The sequence below is a fragment of the Dreissena polymorpha genome, chromosome 5 (assembly GCF_020536995.1).
Source record: "Dreissena polymorpha isolate Duluth1 chromosome 5, UMN_Dpol_1.0, whole genome shotgun sequence".
NCBI classification, from domain to species: domain Eukaryota; kingdom Metazoa; phylum Mollusca; class Bivalvia; order Myida; family Dreissenidae; genus Dreissena; species Dreissena polymorpha.
In genome coordinates this window covers 121,775,209-121,802,192 of record NC_068359.1, presented here as the reverse complement: position 1 = coordinate 121,802,192, position 26,984 = coordinate 121,775,209, and the positions used below count along the sequence as shown (strand labels likewise).

Genomic DNA, 26,984 nt, shown 5'->3' with positions numbered 1-26,984 from the left:
GAAAAACTATGGATGCCGTCAACAAATACAGATTAGTTAAAAGAGCAGAGGCTAGGAAATCAGAAAGTTATTGAGCGACTAATCGAAAGATTGGAAAAAAATGACAAATTGCAGTTTGAACCAACCATCGTTGCAATAGAGAACAATTTGGAGATTATACGAGGTTTAAATGAGAACATAATCGCACTATAAGACGAGTAATCGACCCCAGACGAGCTGTTGAACTCGCAGATGAACGTTTTTAAAATGGAAGCGAAGCTTCGGAGATACCGTCAAAATCCGCGTGATCACCCATCTTCAAGTCGTACAGCCGTCTATGATAGTTGTCTGTCGATGTCCGTTCTGCAGCCACCCGAGTTATCCAATACACGCTATCGAAGCGTAGAGGAAGAACCACACGCGTCTCTACAGATACCTACCCTACCGACATCATCCGAAAACGTAAATCAGTCGTCGCTTCCGGCCTTTCATCAACCACGTCAAGTCGCCTCGGCCATCGCCACACACCAACGTAATGCAACCAGCCCAGCGGAGTATGTATTTTTACCAGCTTCCAAAGCTCAACCTCATAACATTTAACGGTGACATCTTAACGTGGCAATCGTTTAGGGACAGCTATGAATCGGCCATACATAAAAACGGAAGTTTGACAGATGTCCAACAATTTAATTATTTGAAGACAATGCTGGAGGGCGAGGCGTCGAGAACAATTGAAGGGTTTGCTCATACCAACGCTTACTACGACCAGGAAATCTCACTTTTGACTGAGAGCTATGGACAAAAACATAAAATCATAGCGGCATACATGAATACGTTATTACAGCTTCCGTCCCCTTCCGCCACTGTGCAGAGTCTACGTGGATTTTATGACCAGTTGGAGACGAATATTCGGGGTCTGGAATCGCTATGAGGATCGCAAGAGAATTACGGCACTCTCCTCGTTCCCATCATTCTGCAGAGACTACCACCAGACACGAAACGGAATTGAGCCAGATATCACGGGACCGGAAGTTGGAAATTGAGCGATCTTCGACGCGCTTTTTATCGGGAGATCGACATTATGGACGCAGGTAACACACACAACGACCAAACAGACCTGCTTCCCACTGCAGCATTTCACACTGGGGCCCGGAAAAAGACAACTTACTTCTTACGTGATGGACGTAATTGCTGCTCAGATTCTACGGATCTCAGCAGTTCTGGAGTATAGAATCGATGGGCATTTGCTCCGACGAGGTTGAAGACAGAGATGCTGCAACGAGTCTCCGTTACTACCAAGAACACAGCATATCATTTACGGACGGAAAGTATAAAGCAAAGCTACCGTGGAAACAAAACTACCAACCGCTCCCGACCAACGATGATATCACGAAGAGGAGGACAGAGAGTACAATACGTCTGCTGTTGAAATACAGTGAACTTATCAAAGAGCAAGAAAATCGAGTTTTATAGAGGAAATAGATGGTGTTGTAACATCGAAACACGTACATTATATTCCCCACAACGGAGTAAAGAAGGACTCTACCACGACTCCCATCAGAATAGTATACGACTGTAGTTGCTGCGCATCAGCTGGTAGTCCCAGTTTGAATGATTGTTTGGAGTCCACCCCACCGGAACTGAACAATCTAACAACGCTGCTCATGCGCTTCAGACTGGGAAAGTATGCTGTGTCAGCAGACATTGAAAAAGCATTTTTGAACGTCGCTCTTCATGAAGACGACAGAGATGTGACCCGATTCTTGTGGTTATCAGACCCTACGGACTCCGACAGTGCACTAGTAACGTATCGTTTCCGCTCTGTGTTATTCGGCGCGACGTGTTCACCATTCATTTTAAATGCCACGCTGTTGAAACACATCGAGCTGAATACAAACAACCCAGCGGCAGCCGTGATTGCCAAAGATCTGTACGTGGACAACCTTATATCAAGTTTTCACAGCGAAGACGATACCCTCAGCTACTTCCGACATGCGCGTGACTTGATGACTGAAGCGGGATTCAACCTACGACCATGGACGTCTAACTGTGAACGTTTAATTGATATTGATCAATAGCGAATGACCTCGATCTCGTCTTGAACTCTTCACGCCAGCGGAGATACTTCACGAGCCAGACAACTGATGACAACAACACATTACACGTATTCGCAGATCCAAGTATCCGCGCGTATGGAGCCGTCGCCTACGTCACTTCTGGGAGCGAATCATCCATTGTACTTGAAATGAACAGAGTGACACCGTTGAAGGAAATCCCACGACTGGAACTTATGGCAGCTCTCGTCGCAGCTCGCATGGTCCAACACATTACAGAAGCTATTCCAGTAAAGAAGATCGTGTGTTGGTCCGACAGTCAAATATTTTTGCATTGGCTGAATACAGGGAAACAACTCAATCGCTTCAATGCCAACAGAAAAAAAGAAATCAAGAGTGTGATGGGCGATATTGCCCTACAGATGAAAACCCGGCAGATCTGCAAACACGAGGGATCTCAGAGGATCAACTGCAAAGCAGCACTTTATGGATACACGGACCAAGTTGGTTTTGCAGCGAATTCACATGACAACCATGGGAACCTTATGTCACTTCCGCCTTCGCTACCGTGAAAGACGAAGAGGCTAACAATTCTTCGCCTCCTGAAAATATAGAGGCTGATGGCCAACACAGCTTATAGATGTGCAAACATACAGCAGTTACCAAAAGTTTATTTGAGTGACGTCATACGTGTTGCGCTTCGTCAACAACAGTAGACCTTCATCACGTCATACGCGCGTTCTAGGGCCATTGACAACAGAAGAATGCAGAGTAGCTGAACGCTTTTGGATACGTTACCAACAGCAGCAGAGTTACGGTGACGTCATCAAGGAACTTCGACTGAAGAAGCATGGACAGTCGATCATACGACAACTGCGGCTTTACCTTGATGACGATTGCTGCATTCGTAGTGCGGGGAGATTCCACAATGCCCACAAAACCAGAGGCAAAGGAAACTTGCTGCTACCACCGAAAGCCCATTTAACAAGGCTCATCATAAACGACGCGCACATCAGACAGCTCCACGCTGGTATACCCCAGACGGTCACTCTTCTACGCCAGAAGTTTTGGATACCATCTATTCGACAGAGCGTTGGAAGCATCATACATAATTGTGTGAACTGTAGAAAAATTACGGGGAAATCATACACTGCGATGGTCCCACCGCCACTTCCGGCGTCCAGGGTCACAGATGCACCACCATTTGCAGTTACTGGTGTTGGTTACAACGGCGCTTTACACGTGAAAACGGATCGACGACAGCAGCAGAAAGTGTACATTTTTGTTAGGGATGGGACCAAATATCCGAATATTGGAATATTCAAAAATCGGCCGAATATTCGAATCAAAATTCATATTCGAATATTCTATTTTTATGCAAAGATACTTCCAAAAAAGTTATAAGTACATGTACAAAGTCGACGTTTTGGTTTCCATTATAAGTCATTGCTTTGATAACAGCTTCCATCAATGAACGAGATGATAATTGGCAGACGGGATGGTATAAGGACCAGTCGTCGATTCACTATCAATTCATAGTTATGCAATATGTACAAACTTTTTTCTGAAAATCAGTCGAAAATGAAAGTTAATTTATGTAAAAAATGTACGTATATTGATAAACATTAAACAATTGTGTTTTGACAGGTTTTATAACCTCAGCGGTCAATCACAGTGGTTAATATTAACTTTAGTAACTTAATTAACGCAGTTATTTAGATGGTTATGTTTCCGCAAGATAATTGTATTTGTATAAACGATGGTTACTTCGTTGTAACATAACAATTCAAATTTGTTAACTTACCACAGTAAACTTACCAACAATGCAAATGACGTCGTTTTCGCGCAATTTGTCAGACGAACATTGTCCAATATGGCCTCTGACTCTGCCACAAAACAAGCGAAAAACGGGCTAAACCCTTTAGTGACAGAGAGGTGGACGTTTTTAAGAACTTAATGAAAGAAAATCTTCATAAACTCAAATCAAACCAATGCGGCCACTCGTTACCTAATAAGTAATATACACCATGCTCGTTGTAGTCAGAAACTGGGTTATTTAAAGCCCCATTAAAACTCAAAATCAACGATTATTTCGAAAAATATGTCATAAAATAAAGTTAACATATACACAATCATTGTTCCTTAAAGCAATAGCCAAAATGTGAACGCTAGACGTGGTCTGGTAACATAGACTTAACAATATACATCGTTACCTGACCACATCTAGCGTTGAAATTATGGCTATTATATACGGAACACTGATTTTGTATGGGTTAAGTTTATTTTACGAAATAATTAACGAAATATTCGTTGATTTTGAGTGTTAATGGGTCTTTAAAAGGATCTGTCTGGTTTTGATGTTTACGCATTGAATCGCAAAACTCATTAATTTATCGGGATGATATAACTATTGTGGTTAGTCTACATAAGCGACACGGTAATTCACATGTACCGAAGTAGGGTGCAACGAAGCAATACAACGAAACGAACAAATCATTTTAAAAATATTTTGTCACACGATTTATTATTGAATCCCGTGTGAATACAGTTTCATGCTTTTGTACGTAATTTTACGAAATTTATTATCGAATCCCGGCTGTATAAAGTTTAAAGCAATAAAAGTGTGCGTTTTGCAACACTGCGTATTGCAAGATAGAATCTTTATTTGAAATATGAAATGAGTAAAGTAGACATAAAATAATTCTTTGGAACGAAATCACTTGCATTGAGTATCAAATTAATTGAAGTTTGTATTTAAATAGCTAATATGTTTTTAATGTTCATGCCATTAAGATTTAAATATTGGGGACTTAAAATGATAACTTCAGTCGTGTCAAGTTACCGAATTAATATACGTAACATCACTAAAATAATGTTTCAATTAAGCTTCATTTAATTTAATTCTTACATAGTTGATAAGTCTACTTATTGCTTTGTTCACTTAGCTTACTGTACCTTATACATATTGAAGAGTACAGAAAACAGAACATTGTTTAAGCTTTGAAAATGCAGATTTTTCTCGCGATTGGTTAACCTTTAATCTTAATTGCAGTCTAACAGAGCTGTCTACGGCTAACATACCGGTTATGTTGCACTCGAGAAGTAGAAGTTGGTTGTCAATAGGGGGCAATAAAGGAATTAGCGATGGTAACTTTTAGCCTGACAGAGCTTGAATAGCCAATTTTATTGTGAATTTATTGGCGTCGCACTGGAGTGCGGCGACTAGTATGTAATGCATTTTTTTTTTCGCTTATGGGAGGAGAAGTTATTTTACGGATCAATGTATATATTTTTGTTTTAAGAATATCTTGCATAGTGGTGATTTTTTGTGTAAATTAGTGTAAATAAGTACTGCATTTGTGCCCATTATATTTATTACAACATGTATTGCCAATAACGCAAAGCTAATTGTTTTAAATAATAACTGATCACAGGGGAAAGATCACAGGGACTTGGCAAATACGAGAAATTTTCTGGTTTTGTATAAAAACTAGACATAATCAAAATATATTTATTTTGTGGTTTTTCTAACAATAGCGCAGACTTTTGCTGCTCGAGTTTTGGTTATTGCGTATTTTCTTCAATTTTACAAGACGACAGCGATTAAACGGTTTATTGCTTTATTGATAACCGTAACACTAGAGTCACTTATTAAGGTAGTAGGTGCCTAGTGAGATCGGGAATAGTCGGTCGATATCGCCGTATTCGGAAAGCGCTTCGGCTATAAGCGATATCTACGGTAAAGTCCGGAAATCATTCTAAATACACGAACTAAATTTGTATTATTTTTATTTAAGAGTTTAATTTGCTTATCTCTATAAGATTAAATAACTATACAATACAAATATAAGTGAAATTAGTTCGTTTCATAAACTATTTGTGTTAATGAGGTCACGGTTGTTGACATTTTCTCAGCAAAATACAAGTGCGAAATAAAAGCGAGCGATTTGCAAAATCGAAAAAGAAGCAAACACCGATCGACACCGTTGTGTTCGATAACATTTATTCATTTACCGAGCTCTGCGATGGCTATTTGTGTGAAAATGACTCACGTAAAAGCTATTCGCATTTGCTAAATGGCGTGAAAAGATTAAGCAGAATTGGGTGGGGGATGGAAGAAGATTGATTGACTCGTTGAGCTGGAGGTTTTGCTTAACAAATTACAGTATGGTCAGTTTTGTAACTCTGTGTCCCATTCCTTTGACAATATATAACACTGTTGGCGAAGTACAAAATGGCCTTAGTGTTTATTTGTACGTTGTTTGTGAAAACCCTGACTGTAGAAAAGTCAACCGCGTTGCTTATGGAAAGCAGTACCATCTCAAGATCAGGGGAATGCCATGCTTTGACGTAAATACCAAGCTTGGAACAGGTATGCATGTCTTAATTTTTCAACCTGCCATTTCTATCAATGATTAATCAGTGTACAAATGCCATTGATCTTTGGACTTCTTACACATTTTCAGACCCCTTAAAATGCCAAGTGTCATTCCCAGTGAATATTTGTTTATCGTGTAATATATAAGGAAACATTCCGGTGTCCATCATATTAAGTTTTCAAATTTAGTTTCGCATTTGTGTTGTTAAATCCAATTGATTGCTCATTCATGTTATTCAATATTATTATACCTCACTTTTATTGACAATGCTAAACTCCCAAAGGCCATCGTGACATAGAAATACTGTCAGACCCAGCGGGAATAAATTTACTGTCCAAAATACTGTATCCCGCTGCCTAAGCAACCACGTGCGGACTGTTCGAAAATTATACTGTCCCATTCGCGCATGCGCAGTACGCAGTTTTGCCTTTCCGCTGTAAACATACGACACAATGGCAAGTAAACGTTTTTCAACGATAAGCGAGGAAGTTTTGAAGGCATTGGATCGTGACAAGGACTCTAAAAACACTAAACGTGTAGTTAAACATGGTATGAACTTGTACGACGAATATATTCGTTCAAATCACATGGATCTTAGTGATCTCGTGGAAAATCCAGCGGAACTTAACAACCAGTTATTGGGTTAAGCTTTTTCTATGCATCTGTACGTCAGAAAAACGGCGAGGAACTAAAGAATAAAACTTTGGACAGTCTGAAGTAGGGAATATCCAAGAATCTCTTAAGCACGTATAACATTTATTTGAAAGACCAGCAATTTTCATCAATAAATGAAGCCTACAAGTCAAAAGTTAAGCAGCTTAAGCGAAGTGGACATGTGAGTGTCGACCACAAAACCTGTAATATCTGACAGCGATCTGGAAAAATTAAGTGGCAATAGTGTACCGTTTAATATTAACATATTAACACTCAATGTGGTTTTCAAAACAGGGTGTGGTTTTACTTAATGCACTTCGTTCTGAGGAGAGGTCAAGAGAATTTAGGGTCGATGACGATTCAACCGGGAGAAAGTTTATACACCAGGTCATCGCAGAATCAACAAAAAATCATGGGTAGGTTCAATTAAAAAAATATATATTATGCCAACCTTTCAAATGGTAGTAATTTACTAAAAGCTGGCAGTTACTGCAAAGAATTATAACTATAAAAGATGGCTGTTAATTTGTTTGACAGAGGAAAAAAAACCATGAATTACATGGAATTTTAGTGGTGAAACCACCTGGGTGAAACCGCATAATCTTAAAGCAAAAATATCTATTTTCGGTTTCAGGCAATTTTAAATGTCAGACCAGTGTTTTCAATTAAATGAATTCATCCTTTTAGGATTGCCGATACGCCTGATGATACCACAGGAGAAGGAAAGATCTACGAGCAGCCTGGCAGTACGTTTTGTCCAGTCCGATACTTTGAGAAGTACCTATCTAAACTGAACCCTTAACTCTAAGCATTATGGCAAAGACCGTTAGAATCATTTCAAGAGACCAGTGACATTTGGTATTGTGCTGCATCATTAGGAAAGAATACTTTGACTGTGTTAGCCAGTAAACTTTTATTTTTGTTATCAAAATATAAATAGTTATTCATTGCTGAAATTAACTACAATAATTGAATCTTAAAATTGTTCATGGTTCTTATAAATTGTTCATGTTTGAAAAGTTTGTTCTTTATAATAAAATAAATATTACATGTCTGACAGGGTGACCCCTGTCAGACATGTAATATTTATTTTATTATACCGAACAAGTGATAAGAAATTGACTGTGTTAACCTTCAAATCCTCCTCGCTTATCGCTGAAAAACGTTTTCTGGCAATATTGCGTGCCATTTTGTCGTCTGTTTACAACGTCATAAATTGCATAATCAAGTGATACGAAATTGACTGTGTTAACCAGTGTACTTTTATTTTTGTTATTAAAATATAAATGGTTATTCATTGCTGTATTTAAATACAATTATTGAATATTAAAATTGTTCATGGTTCTTATAAATTGTTCATGTTTGAAAAGTTTGTTCGGTAAAATAAAATAAATATTACATGTCTGACAGGGTGACAGTAAATTTGTCAACTTTCGGAAAAATACTGTCAACCTCGGCTTCGCCTTGGTTGACAGTATTTCCTCAAGTTGACAAATCTACTGTCACCCTGTAAGCCATGTAATATTTATATAATGTAATGATGATACGAATGGATTCTATGAAAATACATTGTGACGTCATTATTAAGTAGGCAGTGGCTAGTCGTACGGCCCCGTACGGGTAGACAAGAGGCTAGCCGTACGGCTCCGTAGACAAGAGGCTAGCCGTACGGCTCCGTAGACAAGAGGCTAGCCGTACGGCTCTGTTCGTATAGCCTTTCCTATGGAGATTGTCTAGCCGTACGGCTGTTATGACACATAAATATATGGATTAATTATTGATCTACGTGCAGATTCCGAAATTTCTAGCCTTAAGACTGGCTCGTGTAGTCGTCGTCACGGAATTTGCAGTCTGGTTTATGTTTCGTCGTGGTTAGAAATCCGATTCGTGTATAGTATATGAAGGGTGTAAACAAGTGAGATATGAAAATGTAAATTTATTTCGCCAAACAACAATTACAATAATCAATAGAAATCAAAGTTATGGAGTATATAAATACGCATTGTACATGCAAATATCAAATGTATACAATAAATATATAGTAAATAATCTTAACTAAGTCAATGAAAATTGCGATATCACAATGAGAAAAGTTTATAACAAAACAAATAAAAGGAAACTTTCAGATAATAGCACTTGAAAAAAGCATATACAACACGAAGACGAGGCCTATCGTGGCTAAATTCCACCATTACGCAGACCGCTAAATCGTACGCAAAGCATCAATTGACAAAAACTACGATTTAAGAGCTTTACACAAGGGCGTTTGAATACAGGAAACGAGGATAACACTCGAAAAACGACGAACCAAACAACACTTAGCTGACCGAGAACGAGCAGCGGGCAAAACAACCAAATGGGCCGGATCCAAGCTTTTAGTCAAGGGACATGACGGCGCTTATCGAGAAATTACAAATTAGGACAATAGAAAGTTAAAAAATATTTCGTGGAATGTTAATGGACTTGTGCGAAAACTCAGTGATACTGACTTTCTGGACTATATTAATCAATACGATATTATTTTATTAAGTGAAACATGGACAAACAAAAAAGAGTGCAAAATTTGAATATCCAAAACTTTGAAAGCACACATATTTATGGACATAAATCTTATGGAGTAAAAAAAGGCCGACAAGCAGGAGGTATCTCTGATTTTTTATAAAACCTCTTTAAAAGATATCAATCGTAAAAGTGAATGATTTTGGCATAATATGGTTAAACATATATGGCAAACTGTTAAATTTTGATAAAGATGTTTATATTTGTTGCACTTACATTCCAACACCAAATTCAAAAGTCTTGAGAGATGTTGATTTTGATTTTTTCGAAGAAATTGAGACAAACATAGAACAATATTGCACCTTAGGATACACTTTTATTGTAGGGGATTTAAATTAAAGAACAGGCTCATTATCTGATGTATTAGTATAGAATAAACATTTAGACGATTATAACAACGTTAATACCAATTCAAATGAACTAAATTTTGGACACATTCCAAAGCGAATGAATGAAGATCACATGACTGACTGTCAAGGCCGAGCATTAATTTCCATGTGCAAATCAACCAACCATATAATAGCTAAAGGTCGAATGCCTGGAGATAATACGGGTAATTACACTTTCACCTCACCACGTGGTCTTAGCGTAACTGATTATTTACTTATACACCACGACGCGTACAATCGGAATGTCATTCATGAATTTGAAATACTTGATTGGACCGAATTTTCTGATCATGCTGGGCTTTATTTTAGTTTTCGTACAGAAAATAATATTAACATACAAAACAATAAAAACTGAAAAATAAAACAACAAAATATAAAAATAATATTTTATAATGACAAAACGCAAGAATTTAATTTATTGATAGAAGAAAATATAGAAGTATTAAATCAAATTTTTACTGAAATCAATATCAACAAGCAAATTCGTAAAATTGATATCCCCCGCAACATATGCTTTGTTTGAGGATGGGTACAAATCGGACGGATGAACATACTGACAGATGGACGGACGGAGGACAATAACTCAAAACTAAGCCAGAGGAAGGTTCTTGAGCCTTCAAAATTTATTTAGGTGAATTAATAAGTCGTGCGTTTACCACAAAAACATTCAATGTTTATAAACACTCAATTTTCAGAGTGTTGCAGAGTGAACACAACATCTGTTATGTTAAAAGAGATATGGCTCCGGACACAAAAGTGCCTATAGTAAAAAGCATTTTTTCAAGATACAAAGGGCCATAACTCTGGTATTAACAGATGGTGTACAATGCCATTTGGCGTGAATCATCCTCTTATGCTTATATATACTCATACCAAGTTTCAATGAAATAAGCCAAAGCACTTCCAAGATATGGCTCTGGACACAAAAGTGACAGACGGATGGACAGCCGGACGGACAGCCGGACAACGCCAAAACAATATCCCTCCGCCTCTGGCAGGGGATATATACTCATACCAAGTTTCAATTAAATCCGCCAAAGCACTTCTAAGATATGGCTCCGGACACAAAAGTGCCTATAGTAAAAAGCATTTTTTCAAGATACAAAGGGCCATAACTCTGTTTTTAACAGATGGTGTACAATGCCATTTGGCATGCATCATCCTCTTATGCATATATATACTCATACCAAGTTTCAATGAAATCCGCCAAAGCACTTCCAAGATATGGCTCCGGACACAAAAGTGCCTATAGTAAAAAGCATTTTTTCAAGATACAAAGGGCCATAACTCTGTTTTTAACAGATGGTGTACAATGCCATTTGGCGTGCATCATCCTCTTATGCATATATATATTCATACCAAGTTTCAATGAAATCCGCAAAAGCACTTCCAGGATTTGGCTCCGGACACAAAAGTGCCTATAGTAAAAAGCATTTTTTCAAGATACAAAGGGCCATAACTCTGTTTTTAACAGATGGTGTACAATGCCATTTGGCGTGCATCATCCTCATATGCATATATATATTCATACCAAGTTTCAATGAAATAAGCCAAAGCACTTCCAAGATATGGCTCTGGACACAAAAGTGACAGACGGATGGACAGCCGGACGGACAGCCGGACAACGCCAAAACAATATCCCTCCGCCTCTGGCAGGGGATATATACTCATACCAAGTTTCAATGAAATCCGCCAAGATATGGCTCCGGACACAAAAGTGCCGGACGGACGGACGGACGGACAGCCGGACGAAAGGACGGACAACGCCAAAACAATATCCCTCCACCTCTGGCGGGGGATAATAATCAAATTAAAATTCTAACTCAATATTTACACGAAAATAGCGTTCAGATATTTGAAAAAGTATTTACAATTAATAACAATAAAAAAGCGCCTGAATGGTTTGATAATAATTGTAACTGCAAAAAAACTTCCATAACGCAAAAATAACTTTAATAAGAATAAATCCAACTCAAACAGACAACAATTTGTACATAATAGAACAAAATATAACGTTTTTCGAAGAAAAGCAAAATATAGACATAAGATGAATGAAAGCACGCGGTTAGATAACATTGCAAAAACACAAACCAAAACTTTGTGGAAAACACTTAAAAAATGCTATAAACCGTATAATAAAATTACAGATCAAGCGCACATGAACGAAATGTTTAATCATTTTAATGACTTAATCGGAAACGTTGCATGTGATAATACAGATAATGAAATAAATGCACAAAATTTAAATAGACCACAAACCGAAAATGAAAATCTGGATTCACCAATTTCAGAGTCGGAAATATATCAGGCAGTGTTCAAACAAAATAATGGCAAATCTAGCGCAGCCGATAATATTTCAGCTGAAATAATTAAATCAGCATATAATTCTATTAAACCGTACCGCACAACTATTTTCAACAACATTTTTGATACTGCACAATATCCCGAGAGCTGGGGAATAGGTTACATCACACCAATATTTAAAGGCGGAGACCCAAGCGATGCAAAAAATTATCGCGGAATAACATTAAATAATATCTTATCAAAGATATATTCTCAGATTCTTTTAAACAGACTGTACCAAAAGGTGTGATGAAAATAAAATCATATCTGACTTGCAATTTGGTTACCAAAAAGGAAAAAGCACAGTCGACTGTATCTTCATATTGAACAGTATTATCAACAAAGTCTTAAACTCTGGTCAAAAATTATATTGCATTTTTATTGATTATGCTAAATGTTATGACAGTATAAATCGTTCATTACTATGGCAGAAGCTAATTAACGCACACATAAGCTCTAAAATGGTTTCTGCACTCAAAGCCAGTAAAATCAGTAAAATCAGTAAAATCAGCCGTCAATAATATATCCGAATACATCAATTCATACTCTGGTGTTAAACAAGGCGACCCGTGCTCAAGTATCCTATTCATGATGTTCGTCAATGACATTATTGAAAATATTAATTCTAATATTGAAGGAATCATTTCGATCAACGATATAAAATTATTTTTATTGTCTTATGCCGATGATCAAGTCCTATTTTCGACTTCACCCAAATCAGCCCAACTAATGTTAAATGACATTGAAAACTATTGTAATAGATATAAATTGAAAATCAATATTAGCAAAACAAAAGTTGTCATTTTTGAAAAAAGTAACCGACACACAAATTTTAACTTTACCCTATATGGTGAAACATTAGAAATCGTCACATCATTCAAATACTTAGGTGTAACCTCATTTAAAAACGGAAACTGGTATAAAACGATAAAATCAATAGCAGAACGCGGTAATAGAGCGATTCATCGACTTTTATCTGTGGTAAACCAATATGAGTTCCCAACTAAAGAAAAATTAAATCTTTTTGATAAATTAGTGACCCGGTTCTTCACTAATCTGCTGAAATCTTGGGACAAGATTCTGGAAAAGAATTAGAGATTATTCGTACAAAGTTTTTAAGAAAAATTGTATGTGTCAAGAAATCAACAAATTGATCAGCACTGTATGGCGAATTAGGACGATACCCCTTATCGCTCATTCGAAAATTACATATATTTAACTATAGGTTTAAAATAATATCATGTACAAATGATAGCCTTATAAAAATAGCATACAGTATACATTACTGTTTAATGACGCTAATCAAAACATAACATACAACAAAAGAAATTGGGCTTATCAAATCAAATCAATACTAGAACAGCTAGGTTTAAGTTATGTTTGGACTGAACAAGAAACCCTGACAGAAAAATCTGAACAGGCATACACTTACAGTTTAATTAAAGAACGTTTATTCGATCATTACAAACAGCACTAGTACAGTGAAATCAATAATTCGTCAAGACTAAATACATATTGTCGCTTCAAGAATACGTTTAATACAGAACAATATCTTGACATAATTACAACGAAAAAATTTAAAATAGCACTAACTCAATTTCGCCTATCATCACAAAGATTACAAATAGAACGAGGTCGATACCACAACATTGCTCGGGATAGCAGAAAATGTAAATTTTGTAATCTTAATGTCGTAGAAAGCGAATATCATTTCTTATTAATATGTCCAATATACAAAGATATCAGAAAAACATATTTAAAGTCATATTATTAAGCATGGCCAACATTACATAAGTTCGATATGTTAATGAGAACACAAACTAAACAAGAGCACCGCCTTGCGGGTGCAGACCGCTCATCTATTTTCTTTTTAAAGGTGAACGGACTCTCATTTTCAATCACAAAGGAGGGAGGGGTGGAGTGAAGAGGGGTGTATAGTGTGGGGGTGTGGACATTTATTACATTATCTTCCAAAAATGCGAAAAAAAAAATGCAAAAAAAAATCGGGGGGGGGGGGGGCGAGGGGGGCGATTCTTGGGTGCGATGGTTGGACGATATTTCAAACATAAAAAAAATAGGGGGGATTCGGGGGGGGGGGAGGGGGGGGGGGGGGCACGGGGGATGGTTTGGGTGGAGTCTATTGTGGTGTGTCAGGTAAGAGTAGTTTTGTCAAAGTATCAATCAAATCTAATCATAAATAAAGAAGTTATGGCAATGTTAGCAAAATTTAATAATTTGACCTTGAGAGTCAAGGTCATTCAAAGGTAAAGGTAAAATTCAACTTGCCAGGTAAAGTAACCTCATGATAGCATGAAAGTATTTGAAGTTTGAAAGCAATAGCCTTGATACTGTAGGAATAAAGTGGACCTTAACACAAAACTTAACCAAATTTTCAATTTTCTAAGTATAAAAAGGGCACATAATTCTGTCAAAATGCCAGTCAGAGTTACATTACTTTGCCTGCACAGTCCCCTTATGATAGTTAGTAAGTGTTGTAAGTATGAAAGCAATAGCTTTGATACTTAAGGAATAAAATGGACCTAAACGCAAAACTTAACCAAAATTTTCAATTTTCTAAGTATAAAAAGGGCACATAATTCTGTCAAAATGCACGCAAGAGTTATCTAACTTTGCCTGCCCAGTCCCCTCATGATAGTTAGTAAGTGTACCAAGTTTGAATGCAATAGCATTGATACTTTTTGAGAAAAGTGGACCTTAACGCAAAACTTAACCGGACGCCGACGCCAACGCCGACGCAGACGCCGACGCCAAGGTGATGACAATAGCTCATAATTTTTTTCAAAAAGTAGATGAGCTAAAAAGAAATAATTAATCTTTTGAAATATATATATAATGCAAATTGTTTAAGAAACAATTTAGACACAAATTAATTCATCCAAAGTGTACTATTTATCTCAGAATTAGATCTAAAACGGTGTATTTCTTTATCTCATTATTTTTATTTGCAATTTTCGTTATTAATTTCAAATGGAAATCTCATATGTTATAAATCAGTCAAATCTTTGTTATTCTTTATCTCATTATTTTTGTTAGAAACTGTTGATATTGATGTTAAACTTAAAGAAATATATCACATGTTATGAATCAGTCAAATCATTGTTAACTTCTACCATTACTTAATTTTAATAATTATTATCATCCACGTCACCACACTTGTGTATTTTGCATTTGGATAAGAAGCAATTGTAATGCTTAATAGCTAATAAATGTTGTTGTTGTTGTTGTATATACCCTATTTTCACAATATGAGGCAGTATTTCACGATAAGTAAAGTCAACTATGCAAACAAATAAATCATCGGACCGACAATGATTGCTTTTTGATGTGTAATTTGTACTAATTTCTATAGTAATGATGCAGAGGCAAAAAGACGATCGATTAGACAGTGTGAATACACAGGCTTATCCGTGTCTTTGTTGTTCGCATGTATGACAAATGAAGTTGCTCATATCTTAAATCATGTCACTTCAAAGAATTGCCATGCGCGATGCAATATAAATCACACCATATACAAACTTAACTAAATCCACCGATATATACAGTAATAGTTCGCTCAAACCGAAGGAAACAATGATATAATGTCTTAAATTTGATCAAACGCAGAGTTTGTGGTATATAAAAGCTTGAATCCATGTACAACTTTCTCGATCTACACCGAAAATAAGCACCATGTTCATTTTGATCGTACTTACATATTCAAACTTTTATTATCTTAATCATTTAAGAAAACCTATACCTCGTATCTAGATTATACATTATTTACAGAATCATACGTTTGTGAAACTGTACACAATTTGAACGCTGGTACAATTCAATTTTGCCTATTAATGCACCATAAGTGGAGAATTTTTCCCCAACAGACGCGGCCATTTTCAGGTAACTGATATATTGCTTGTATAAAACCATCTATTTATCAATTGTCTAAAAGATAGTTAAATTATTTGTGTAACTCAATTTCTGAGAACTACCTTTGACGGCTGCCGTCATTGAACTTTATAATATCGATGCCGCAACTAATTAAACACAGTTTTCACGCCTAACATAGGAACGTCGGCTAATTAAAGAATCAAATTACAAACCGAATTAAATTATTTGTGTTACTCAATTTCTGAGAACTACCTTTGACGGCTGCCGTCATTGAATTTCATAATATCGATGCCGCAACTTATTAAAACAGTTGTTCACACCTTACTTAGGAACGTCGGCTAATTAAAGTATCAAATAAGCAACCGTATTACATGAAAGGAAGCCGTAACAGATGAAGAATATTTTACTTTTATGAGCTTAAACAAACTTATTACTGATTAAAAGCGCTGAATAACAATTCTATACTTTATAAGCTGTACGGCTAGACAATCTCCATAGGTAAGGCTATACGAACAGAGCCGTACGGCTAGCCTTTTGTATACCCGTACGGGGCAGTACGGCTAGCCTCTTGTCTACCCGTACGGGGCCGTACGACTATCCACTGCCTATTAAGTAACAACGGCCTTATTTCGTTGTCATGTTCTTATCATTTTCAATGCTCTTTTCAGAAATGAAAGTCAGTTTGGGCAGGCCGGTGAAGGTACATAACTTGCTAACCACTCTAAACATAACGCTTATTGCAAATAGAAATCTTAAGAAGATGGAGGCTCGTGCTGGGGAGGCCATCAAGAAAATCTCAACTGCGTCGTCTAACAAGGCTGCCATTGATGCTTATGAGAAAGAAATGGAGTAAGTGTAAAAACTAACTTGTAATACAATGTTATTGACTATTCTGGTGCCAAATTTTAGTATTTTTTTCATCCACTGTCTTCTTATTTCCTATTTCAGATGAAATTGAAACATATTTATAATAATTGCTTTATTATACACACTGTGTTCATAGTTTGGTAAAATTACATTTTTAAAAAGATTTTTGGTTAGAACCCCAGGGCAGGCACATTATTAAAAATATTTGTGATTGTTATTATAAATATTAAAAGCTATTTCAAATATTATAATTTTTAAAAATAAATTCATTACTTTTAGTAATAAATCTTATGAAGGAGCATAGGTATATTAAAATTCTGCCCCTTGAGTTCTACATGCCACACCCATTTTTGGGTCACTAGGTCAAAGGTCAAGGTCACTGTGACCTTGGTGAAGGTAGTTCTCAGAAACAGTTTATAATAATTGCTTTATTATAGACACTGTGTTCATAGTTTGGTAAAATTACATTTTTAAAAAGATTTTTGGTTGGAACCCCAGGGCAGGCACGTTTTTAAAAATATTTGTGATTGTTATTATAAATATTAAAAGCTATTCCAAATATTACAATTTTTAAAAATAAATTCATTACTTTTAGTAATAAATCTTATGAAGGAGCATAGGTATATTAAAATTCTGAGCTATTAATATAAATGGTGAATTCTTTTCACAAGCGATAATTTGAGTTCAACGACTTGTAAACATGTAATGTGCATGTTGTGCTGAAAATTGATTTTTCTCATAACCAACGATCATATAAGGCGTCAGAATGAAACTTAAAGGGGAATTATAAAATTCATTAAATAAGTATTGTGTGAATTTAATTTTGTGTTTCAGTTCGAGGTACAGTAATGCCTGATATTACTCAGATTGCTGATGTGCATTTGAAGACGGGTTTTAAGTTCTCGACATATGTGAAGACAACAATGCCAATTTCTTCCGAAACTCAGAAAGTGATTGGCATCTCTGTTGATGATCATGACATAATGCGTGTAAATGGTGGAAGTGTTGATAGTGTATCAATTCAAACTTCTCTACATGATTGTATGATGTGGCTTGCAAAGTTTCCCAGAGCCATTTTTGTTGCTCATAATGGGCGCAGGTTTGATGTTCCGGTTTTGGTTAGAGCATTGCTCAACGCACACTGTTTTGAAACGTTTTGTAATTGTGTAAGCAGTTTTGTTGACTCTTTGCGGGTTTTCAAAAATCGTATCCTGGACAGTCACACAAACAGGAAGATCTAGTGAACGTGTTCTCCAGGCAACCTGCAACGCCCACAGTGCTCCTGATGAGGTTGAAGCACTGGGATCTTTGCTTAAAACATGTAAAATTACTGACAATATGGCCCCATATTTACTGTTAATGCAATCCATAATTTACTTTGTTTAAGTCATGAAAAGCCTTAAAGGCAAAGAACATTATATTGTTAGACGTGCTGTTGCATAGACGAACTCTAAAGCGACCAACAGCTGAAAACATTGCGGGATATGGACTGGCGTTGTGTCATTTGAAAGCCATATTTTCTAGTTCCGGAGAGGATGACTTAAGGGATACTTTAATTGCTAAAAACAATGAGGGACTACCAAAAGTCACAAACGCAAAAAAATATTTTATCTGAAGTGGTCCCTAAAATCGGTCAGTTTTTCAGTGACGAAAACTGACGGAACGAGATAATATGGCTTTCAAATGACACGCGGCCAGTCAAAATTACGCAATGGCTTTATACGGATACTGAATTATGTACATCTAGTTGTCATTAATCTGGCTGTTTTTATTAAAATATAAGTTGTATATTATTGTGCTACATGTTTAAAGAAACGTGATAACTTATACATCTTTATGCTACGTAATATTGGGACAACTTAGACATTTTGTGGTGAACTGCGCCTGTATGCATTTGTTGTCTTTTGACTTCAGGTGAACTTAAGATTGTATTATTAGCTCGGCTGTTTTCGGAGAAAACTCCGAGGTATTGTCATAGCCTCTTCGTCGTCCGCCGTCGTGCTAAAACCTTTACATTGGCTCTAAAATTAGTGCTTCCACATACAACTTTGAAACTTCATATGTACATGCACCTTGATGAGTTCTACACGCCACACCTATTTTTGGGTCACTAGGTCAACGGTCAAGGTCACTGTGACCTCTAATATATAACTTTGCCTATAACATCATAGTTCTTACACCTACAACTCTGAAACTTCATATGTACATGCACCTTGATGAGTTCTACATGCCACACCCATTTTTGGGTCACTAGGTCAAAGGTCAAGGTCACTGTGACCTCTTATATAAAACTTTAACTTTGCCTCTAACATCACAGTGCTTCCACATACAACTTTGAAACTTCATATGTACATGCACCTCGATAAGTTTGTCACGCCATTCCCATTTTTGGGTATGTAGATCAAAGGTCAAGGTCACTGTGACCTCTAATATAAAACTTTAACTTTGCCTCTAACATCATAGTGCTTCCACCTAAAACTTTGAAACTTCATATGTACATGCACCTTGATGAGTTCTACACACAACACCCATTTTTTTGGTCACTAGGTCAAAGGTCAAGATCACTGTTACCTCTAATATAAAACTTTAACTTTGCCTCTAACATCACAGTACTTCCACCTACAACTTTTAAATTTCATATGTAGATGCACCTTGATGAGTTCTACACGCCACACCCATTTTGGGTCACTAGGTAAAAGGTCAAGGTCACTGTGACCTCTAAAAAAAAATTCTGACAAGCTTTCGCAGCCGAGCGTGGCACCCGTTATGTGTTGCTCGTGTTAATGTATAATTATATCCATATTAATTCAAAGTTAGCTAAATTTCTTTACATGTCATGTTCTATAACTGTATCTTTTAATAAGCAACTAGAAAACCCCCCAAAAGAAGTGATATACAAATTTATACTTAAATTCATTGCGTGAAAATGAATTGGGGTATGCATACTCAAAGTAAAATTTCTTGAGATAGGAACGGTAAAACTTTCTGAAATTCATTCAGTGTGAAGAAAAAATGTTGTGTTAAATAAATATGTACAATATTTGAATTTCATCACACTAACAGTGACATAAACCGTAATTAAAGTGTCATGTCACTGAACCATTTGTTGTCGTTTTTGCCATTTTATCCAGATAAGTGCATATATTATTGGACATCAATGGCAAAATTCTCTTTTAATGACACTTTTTAAATTCTGTATCTACTAACAAAATCCAGTCGAGTATGTTTATTAAGTTAATTGTCAAAATATATGTATATCCCATCACAAAAAATATACATTTTGGATATATGGTAAATCCATAGAAAACGCCCAACCGAGTCAAGGGGTAGGTGTATTCAACCAAGTATAAAAAGTTAACCGGCCGGTAAAAAAGTTTTAAAATTTTGCAATTAGTTGTTTTTATACAATTTACTATGTGGAAATAATAACAAATAGTGTTTCTGGAAAAGTACACATTAGGCTCCCACTACCTTAATATCTTAGTTAGGTGATTTTTCAAGCGGTTCCGTAGTGTAGTGGTTACACGCTCGCTTCACATGTGAGAGGCCATAGGTTAGAGCCCCAGTAGAATCAAATTATTTTATTTGGGTTCTATGTTAACTTTTTGTTTTGATGTTGACATTTTAGTTTAAATAGACATGTTGTTTTATTGTAACCATTTTTGTTTTTATTATGCCCATGAAATATATGTGTGAGAGGCTGGGGGGGGGGGTCGTAAACACATTAAAACTTTTACAGTGTTTTCGTATCAATGAGTACTCAACCCCTTTCGTAAATGAGCAACGTAAGAATAAGTTCAGAATTATCTCCCCTTGAAGTTGAAAGAAATATGAAATTACGTTTACAAGATGTAGCAGATTTTTTAAAACCTACACAGTTCTGTTCAATTAATGAAAACTGCACACGGATGCCAGTTAAAAAAACATAAAATCATAGATAATGGTTAATTGGGGGTTATAACACAACATCATAGATAATTGTTATTTGGGGGTTAAAACACACACTCATAGATAATGGTTATGCCAGTACCTTTTTCTATTTTGTTTAAAATAATCGGCCAATATATTAATATTTACAGTAGAAAAAAATCGTTCCATGTAACTTCATTGAGTGCCTTTTACACTGAAATTCCCGACGCCCTTTGATGCTTTGCATCAATACTTATCTTGTAGAACGTATTAACGAATATCTGGACAATTGTCTCATATCGGGACGCCGGAACAATCACCAAACGGGCGGGACTGTCCCGTCGAGATCTGGCATGTATCTTTTAATTCCGTTATCCATATATCAAATCAATGATAATCTTATCAGAAATTAGTTTCTCAAAGCTAAACCAATTAAAACGTTCTTAAATAGTTCTTTATTCCTGAAAAAATAGCGAAACCAAACGCATAAATATTATCAATGGACAGTAATCCAGATCAATAATAGTATTGAAATAAATTAGAATTACGGTATTGTGTTTTCCTGAAATATCTTACATCTAATGAAACTAAACAGTATTTTTTTTAAAAAAGAGCATACATATCAATGATCTTTAAAAAAATATAACTCTATCATGTTTTTCAAAGCCGAACATAAGATACGATTTATAGTGGCATTTGTGGCAATCAGGAATAGTAATTTGCTCCAGACGGTCATAAATTCGGACATTTTAATATAAGGTTTAAAAGTCGAATACTCGAATATATTCGAATAATGACAAACGAATATTCGAATATCGTTTGCAGTATTCGTTCCCATCCCTAATATTTGTCTTTTCACGTGCGCTAATACACGCGCTGTCCACCTCGAAATTGTTCCTGATCTCACAGAAGAGTCCTCCCTGACGTTTTGTGAGCAGACGGTCGTTACCGCGCCTTATGATTTCAGACAACGCAACAACGTTCTACGCAGCAGCTACACATTTTGAACGCCTATGTAGCTCACCCACCATTCAAGGAGCATTGACAGAGAAAGGAACGAAGTGGCAGTTCATTCCACAAAGAGCCCCGCGGTACGGCGGCTGGTGGGAGCGGCTTGTCGGAGTTATGAAAACTACCACCAAGAAAGTGAAGGGCTTCTGTTGACTTCCAGACACTTCAGACAGTGATTACAGAAGTTTAAGCAATCTTGAATAACTGGCCGATTACATACGTCACTTCCGGTCGTAATAATCCTGAACCACTCACACCAGCGCATCATCTCCACGGAAGAAGACTGACTGGACTTCCATACAGTGGGGCTAAAGTCGTCGGTGATAGTTCATTCCCCAACGTCACACAACGCGCACAGACTCGCACGCGTCTTATCGAACAGTACCGTCACCGATGACCTCACGAATATCTGACGTCACTGAGGGAATTCCAAAGGAAAGGCGGCAACAATCATCAGACGATACATTTGGGCGACGTTGTTATCGTGCAAGACGACTTCAAACCGCGACTTCAGTGGACCCTGGCTGTGGTAGACGAGCTTCTCACCGGAAATGATGGGTTGACGAGGGCCGCGCGCCTCCGTACATCAAGTGGAATCACCACCAGACCTATCGTCAAACTATACCCGTTAGAAGTACACTGTTACGACAACTGACTTTAATTGTGTGCAAACAAGTGTTAAACTCTTTCTGATGTAATGGACATTTGAAGTTTTAAAAATATCAGTAGATTAAATAATTTTATTTAAATAAGCATATTGCTGTAAGTGCATATTAACATTTCGCAGCCCGGAGAATGTTGGGAATTTGGCGCGTCGTCGTGTGACGCCGCCGATGGCGCGCCGTCGTGTGACGCCGCCGAATAATGTCATATACATGCACGTCATATTGGTATTGTTGTTTCAGTTAATATATTGTTATGATTGAGAAATGACGACATTAAAACGTAAAACACAACGCTATACTTATTTATTCGTTTCAAGTAGACATTACTACTTAAGTAAGCAAGTTACATTCATACAGCCATTTGACCATTATATACAAAATAAGTTTTATTTATGTTTGACTATGATTAAATATGTATCATTCTTCTGTGAGAGGAGGAAAAAATAAAGACACAGAATTGCTTATCTATGTAAGTTCTATGTAAAATGTGTTCGCGAGACATTGTCAGCGGGAAAATTCTACGCTACGTATATAGCATTCTATACATAGATGTTGACGTCACTACGTTATTGTCGCCTCTATACTAAGACGCATAATATTCCCCTGGTTTGGAGAATAATGCTTCCGCCAGAGTAGTTCTGTGTAGGAAAGAAAATGTTAATAATGAAAGAAAAATATTTTTTTATTGTGTGTTTAAAACAGAATGTTGTTTAAAGAAATGTTTATTTCGACTCTATTACGACTGATAGCGATTATCAGAAGCACGAAAACCTGGGCGAATGACGTGATTTTACGACTTTTGCGATCTTCTGAAATCTGCATTTCCAAATCGGACGCAAGCAATTGTCAAAGTTTTATTCGAGAAGCGTTGCCGGAATGTTACTATCAGACACGGAATGATACCGAACAGCGAATAAACCCGACATATCTACATATAACTATTTTGTAAACTATTTTCTAGTCTGTTGAAGGGTAGGATTGTTGTGACAATTAATGAAATAACTTGATTTTCCAAACCTTAGAAACTTTAACTGCAGCTGTATTTCGTAAATGTTGCACGCAGCAAACATGAGCGTTGAAACAACGCTATTTTGTAGGTAAGCATGAGGTCATGCTATGTTCTTTTGTTTTATTCTCGATCATCAAAAGAAGAAGGACGGAAAAATAAGTTTTCCCATGTTGGTACAAACAAAGGGTAAATAGATACTTTTTAGATCCAGGTTTTTTAAAACTTTGACGTATAGGCACAGCCTGTGACGCGTTAATCATAATCTTTAACCGTTAATTGCAATATAAAAGCTCAAGAATTTTCTTTTTTTTTGCGAATTGGCACGAGTCGTCGTTTTCGGGCATTTTTCTCGTCAAAGCCAGAGCTAAACTAGACCGTTAGTTAAACCGAGCTTTATGGTCGTCGATCGTTCACTCCTTCGGCAATGGGTATGTTTCTGTTTGATACTGAAGCATTTTGTAGAAATGTTCCTATATTCAGAATTTTCGCTTCATATTATCTATAAAGCTAGACGTCGGGATTAAACTGTAATGTTAATGTGTGTCAATTCAAACCGATTCAAGCAACGGTGGGTAACATTGTTTAAAAACAGCAATTACCCGCTTAAGTCAATGAGTCAAATTATAACGACACATTTTTAATAATTAGGAAGTCGTTTAAATCGTGTAAAAAATTGAAGATGAATCTCACATTGTTCATATATTTCGGATAACATTTATATGCGAATACGGAACTATATAGAGGATATTTGTTGGATCCGGTGGATTATCGATTTTAATTCACGAGTGATCATAGAGAATAATATTTTCACGAGTGGCGCAGCCACGAGTGAAAATATATGTTTTCTATGATCACGAGTGAATTAAAGTCGATAATCCACCGAATCCAACAAATTTTCTTTTTATTTAATGCATTTTTCACAGTTTATATACATTGTTCAAGAGTTTAACTAACAAATTTTGCTGGGATAATGACGTCATTTCGTCAAAAAAATGACGTCATTTCACAGTAAACAATGAAAATTATCGATAATTCTCACTGATAATTTTCACTGTTTGAAACAGTGAAATTATCAGTTTTAATTCACTGATATTTCTCTATAAACCACCGGAAAGCATTAAATAAAACTTTATAATTGAATACATACATACATTGATATTAGTGAATCTAATTTTTTAATTAGAGTATATACTCAAAGCAACATTCAAATAAGGTTACGGATTTCCAGTGATTCCAGTGAATATAGAGTACCGTTATATATAAAAAAAAGTGTCTTTGTGAAGTCACTGGCATCGAACGTCTTTAATGACGACATCACCGTCTATTCTCAGATACGGAAATATGTTGAGGGGTACCAATATGTTGAGGGGTACCAATATGTTGAGGGGAACCAATTTGTGGCTGTAAGTAAGAGGAGCTTTGTTGTTCACGGAAACCTGTGAGAAATAAAGTAATTAATTAGTTAAACTGAAGTATGTATGTATTGCGTACCGCGAGCGGCGACTATGGCTTTTTACAAAATCCACTGACAATCATTACGTAATTAAATAATCAAATGTCTGTCATAAAATAATACATCCAAAGAGAGCTCCAGATAAGAGGCGTATCAGCGTATTTACGCATTGAAAAAATAAATAAACGCACTTAAAATCGGCCCAGTGCGTAAAAAAACGCAATACAAATCTTGGTACGTATTTTAAATCGATTAAAGCGCATAATCGGTTTAACCAATAATCCAGTTGAGTTTTTAGTGTAAGTAAACCTTTTAATCAAAAGTAAGTGAATCCAAAATAAGCTTGTAATAAAATTGGCGGCCCATAATGTTTGTGGATCAAAACAGGGACATTTTAAGCGACCAGCGGCTCATGCGGGAATATTTTAAAACAAGTCTGTTCATAGCATCATTTTATGTTCATTCTGTTTGCATTTAATAAAATAAATAACACATAATAATAATTCTAGATTAAACACGCCATTTACTTTGTCAGTTTTCTATGGAAATGAAAAATACCCCTCAATATTCCAAAATACCCTTTATGGCTGAAACCAAGAAGTAAACAAGGGACAAAATTGTCACAAAACCAGGTTTTCATTGTGAAAAAAAAATCTGATAAAGGGAGAAAACTCAAACTGAACTTTTGAAATGACCAAAAAAAATTAACCCCCTTTGTAAGTTTTTTTTTTTTTTAAATCTATTTTTAGTCGTGGCGACCTTGACATTGGAGATATTGACGTGATTCTTGCGTGGGACACACCGTCCCATGATGGTGAACAAATGTGCCAAATGATTTTAAAATCTCACAATGAATGACATAGTTATGGCCAGGACAAGTTCATTTATGGCCATTTTTGACCTTTGAACTCAAAGTGTGACCTTGACCTTGGAGATATCGACGTAATTATTTCGCGCGACACACCGTCCAATGATGGTGAACAAATGTGCCAAATGATTTTAAAATCTGACAATGAACGACATAGTTATGGCTCGGACAAGCTCATTTATGGCCATTTTTGACCTTTGAACTCAAAGTGTGACCTTGACCTTGGAGATATCGACGTAATTATTTCGCGCGACACACCGTCTAATGATGGTGAACAAATGTGCCAAATAATTTTAAAATCTGACAATGAACGACATAGTTATGGCCCGGACAAGCTTATTCCGCCAGCCCGCCAGCCAGCCAGCCAGCCCGCCAGCCCGCCCGCATTCGCCAATCTAATAACCAGTTTTATCCTTCGGAAAACCTGGTTAAATACGCTTTAACAATAATATCAGGGGGGTAAATACCCTTAAGACTAAATCCTTATCTGGAGCTCTGCATCCAAAACACATTGGGAAGAAAATTCCAAAATTGTACATTTATTTAAAGATATATAAATGACTCTAAAAGAACACTGGCAAACGTTATGTAACTATTAAACGAATTTAACCACACTAAAATCTAATACATGTAAGAACCTTAAATCAATATATAATCATTTTGCCACTGTTTGCTTAATGTCAGTATATATTATATAAATATTCTCTAAGGCCATTTCTATATATGATGTAAATGGAAAATGTTATTAAAATGGCTCTAAAGAAACAATTTTGTTAACATAGCTGAATTTGACAAACATTGTGAAGACATATAACCACAATATATGGTAAAGAACTAGTTTATGCATTATGAGATATAAAATATTTTACATAATTGGGACGTTTCATCAGCCAGTATATGTTAAAATTTTAATTACATTTTTGGAGGTATTATTAATTCATTTGTTGGACCAGATTA

General features: G+C 36.2%; 2 protein-coding genes across 3 annotated transcripts in view; both read right to left on the bottom strand.

Moving 5' to 3' along the window:
* The window catches only part of LOC127880488 (galectin-8-like), a 118,857-nt gene that overhangs the window by 2,879 nt on the left and 88,994 nt on the right, over positions 1 to 26,984 (bottom strand). The gene's annotated exons all lie outside the window — the stretch shown is intronic.
* LOC127880487 (galectin-8-like) overlaps positions 24,843 to 26,984 on the bottom strand; it is a 48,694-nt gene continuing 46,552 nt past the window's right edge. Inside the window, exons 4-5 of one of the 2 annotated variants that reach the window (XM_052427778.1) lie at positions 25,102 to 25,142; positions 24,843 to 25,065 (exon numbers count right to left, since the gene is read on the bottom strand). In XM_052427778.1, coding sequence (XP_052283738.1) covers positions 24,990 to 25,065; positions 25,102 to 25,142 — 117 coding nt within the window. In that variant the 3' untranslated portion in view covers positions 24,843 to 24,989. Of the gene's footprint in view, positions 25,143 to 26,984 lie in introns of both variants that reach the window. The other variant, XM_052427775.1, reaches the window with a different exon arrangement.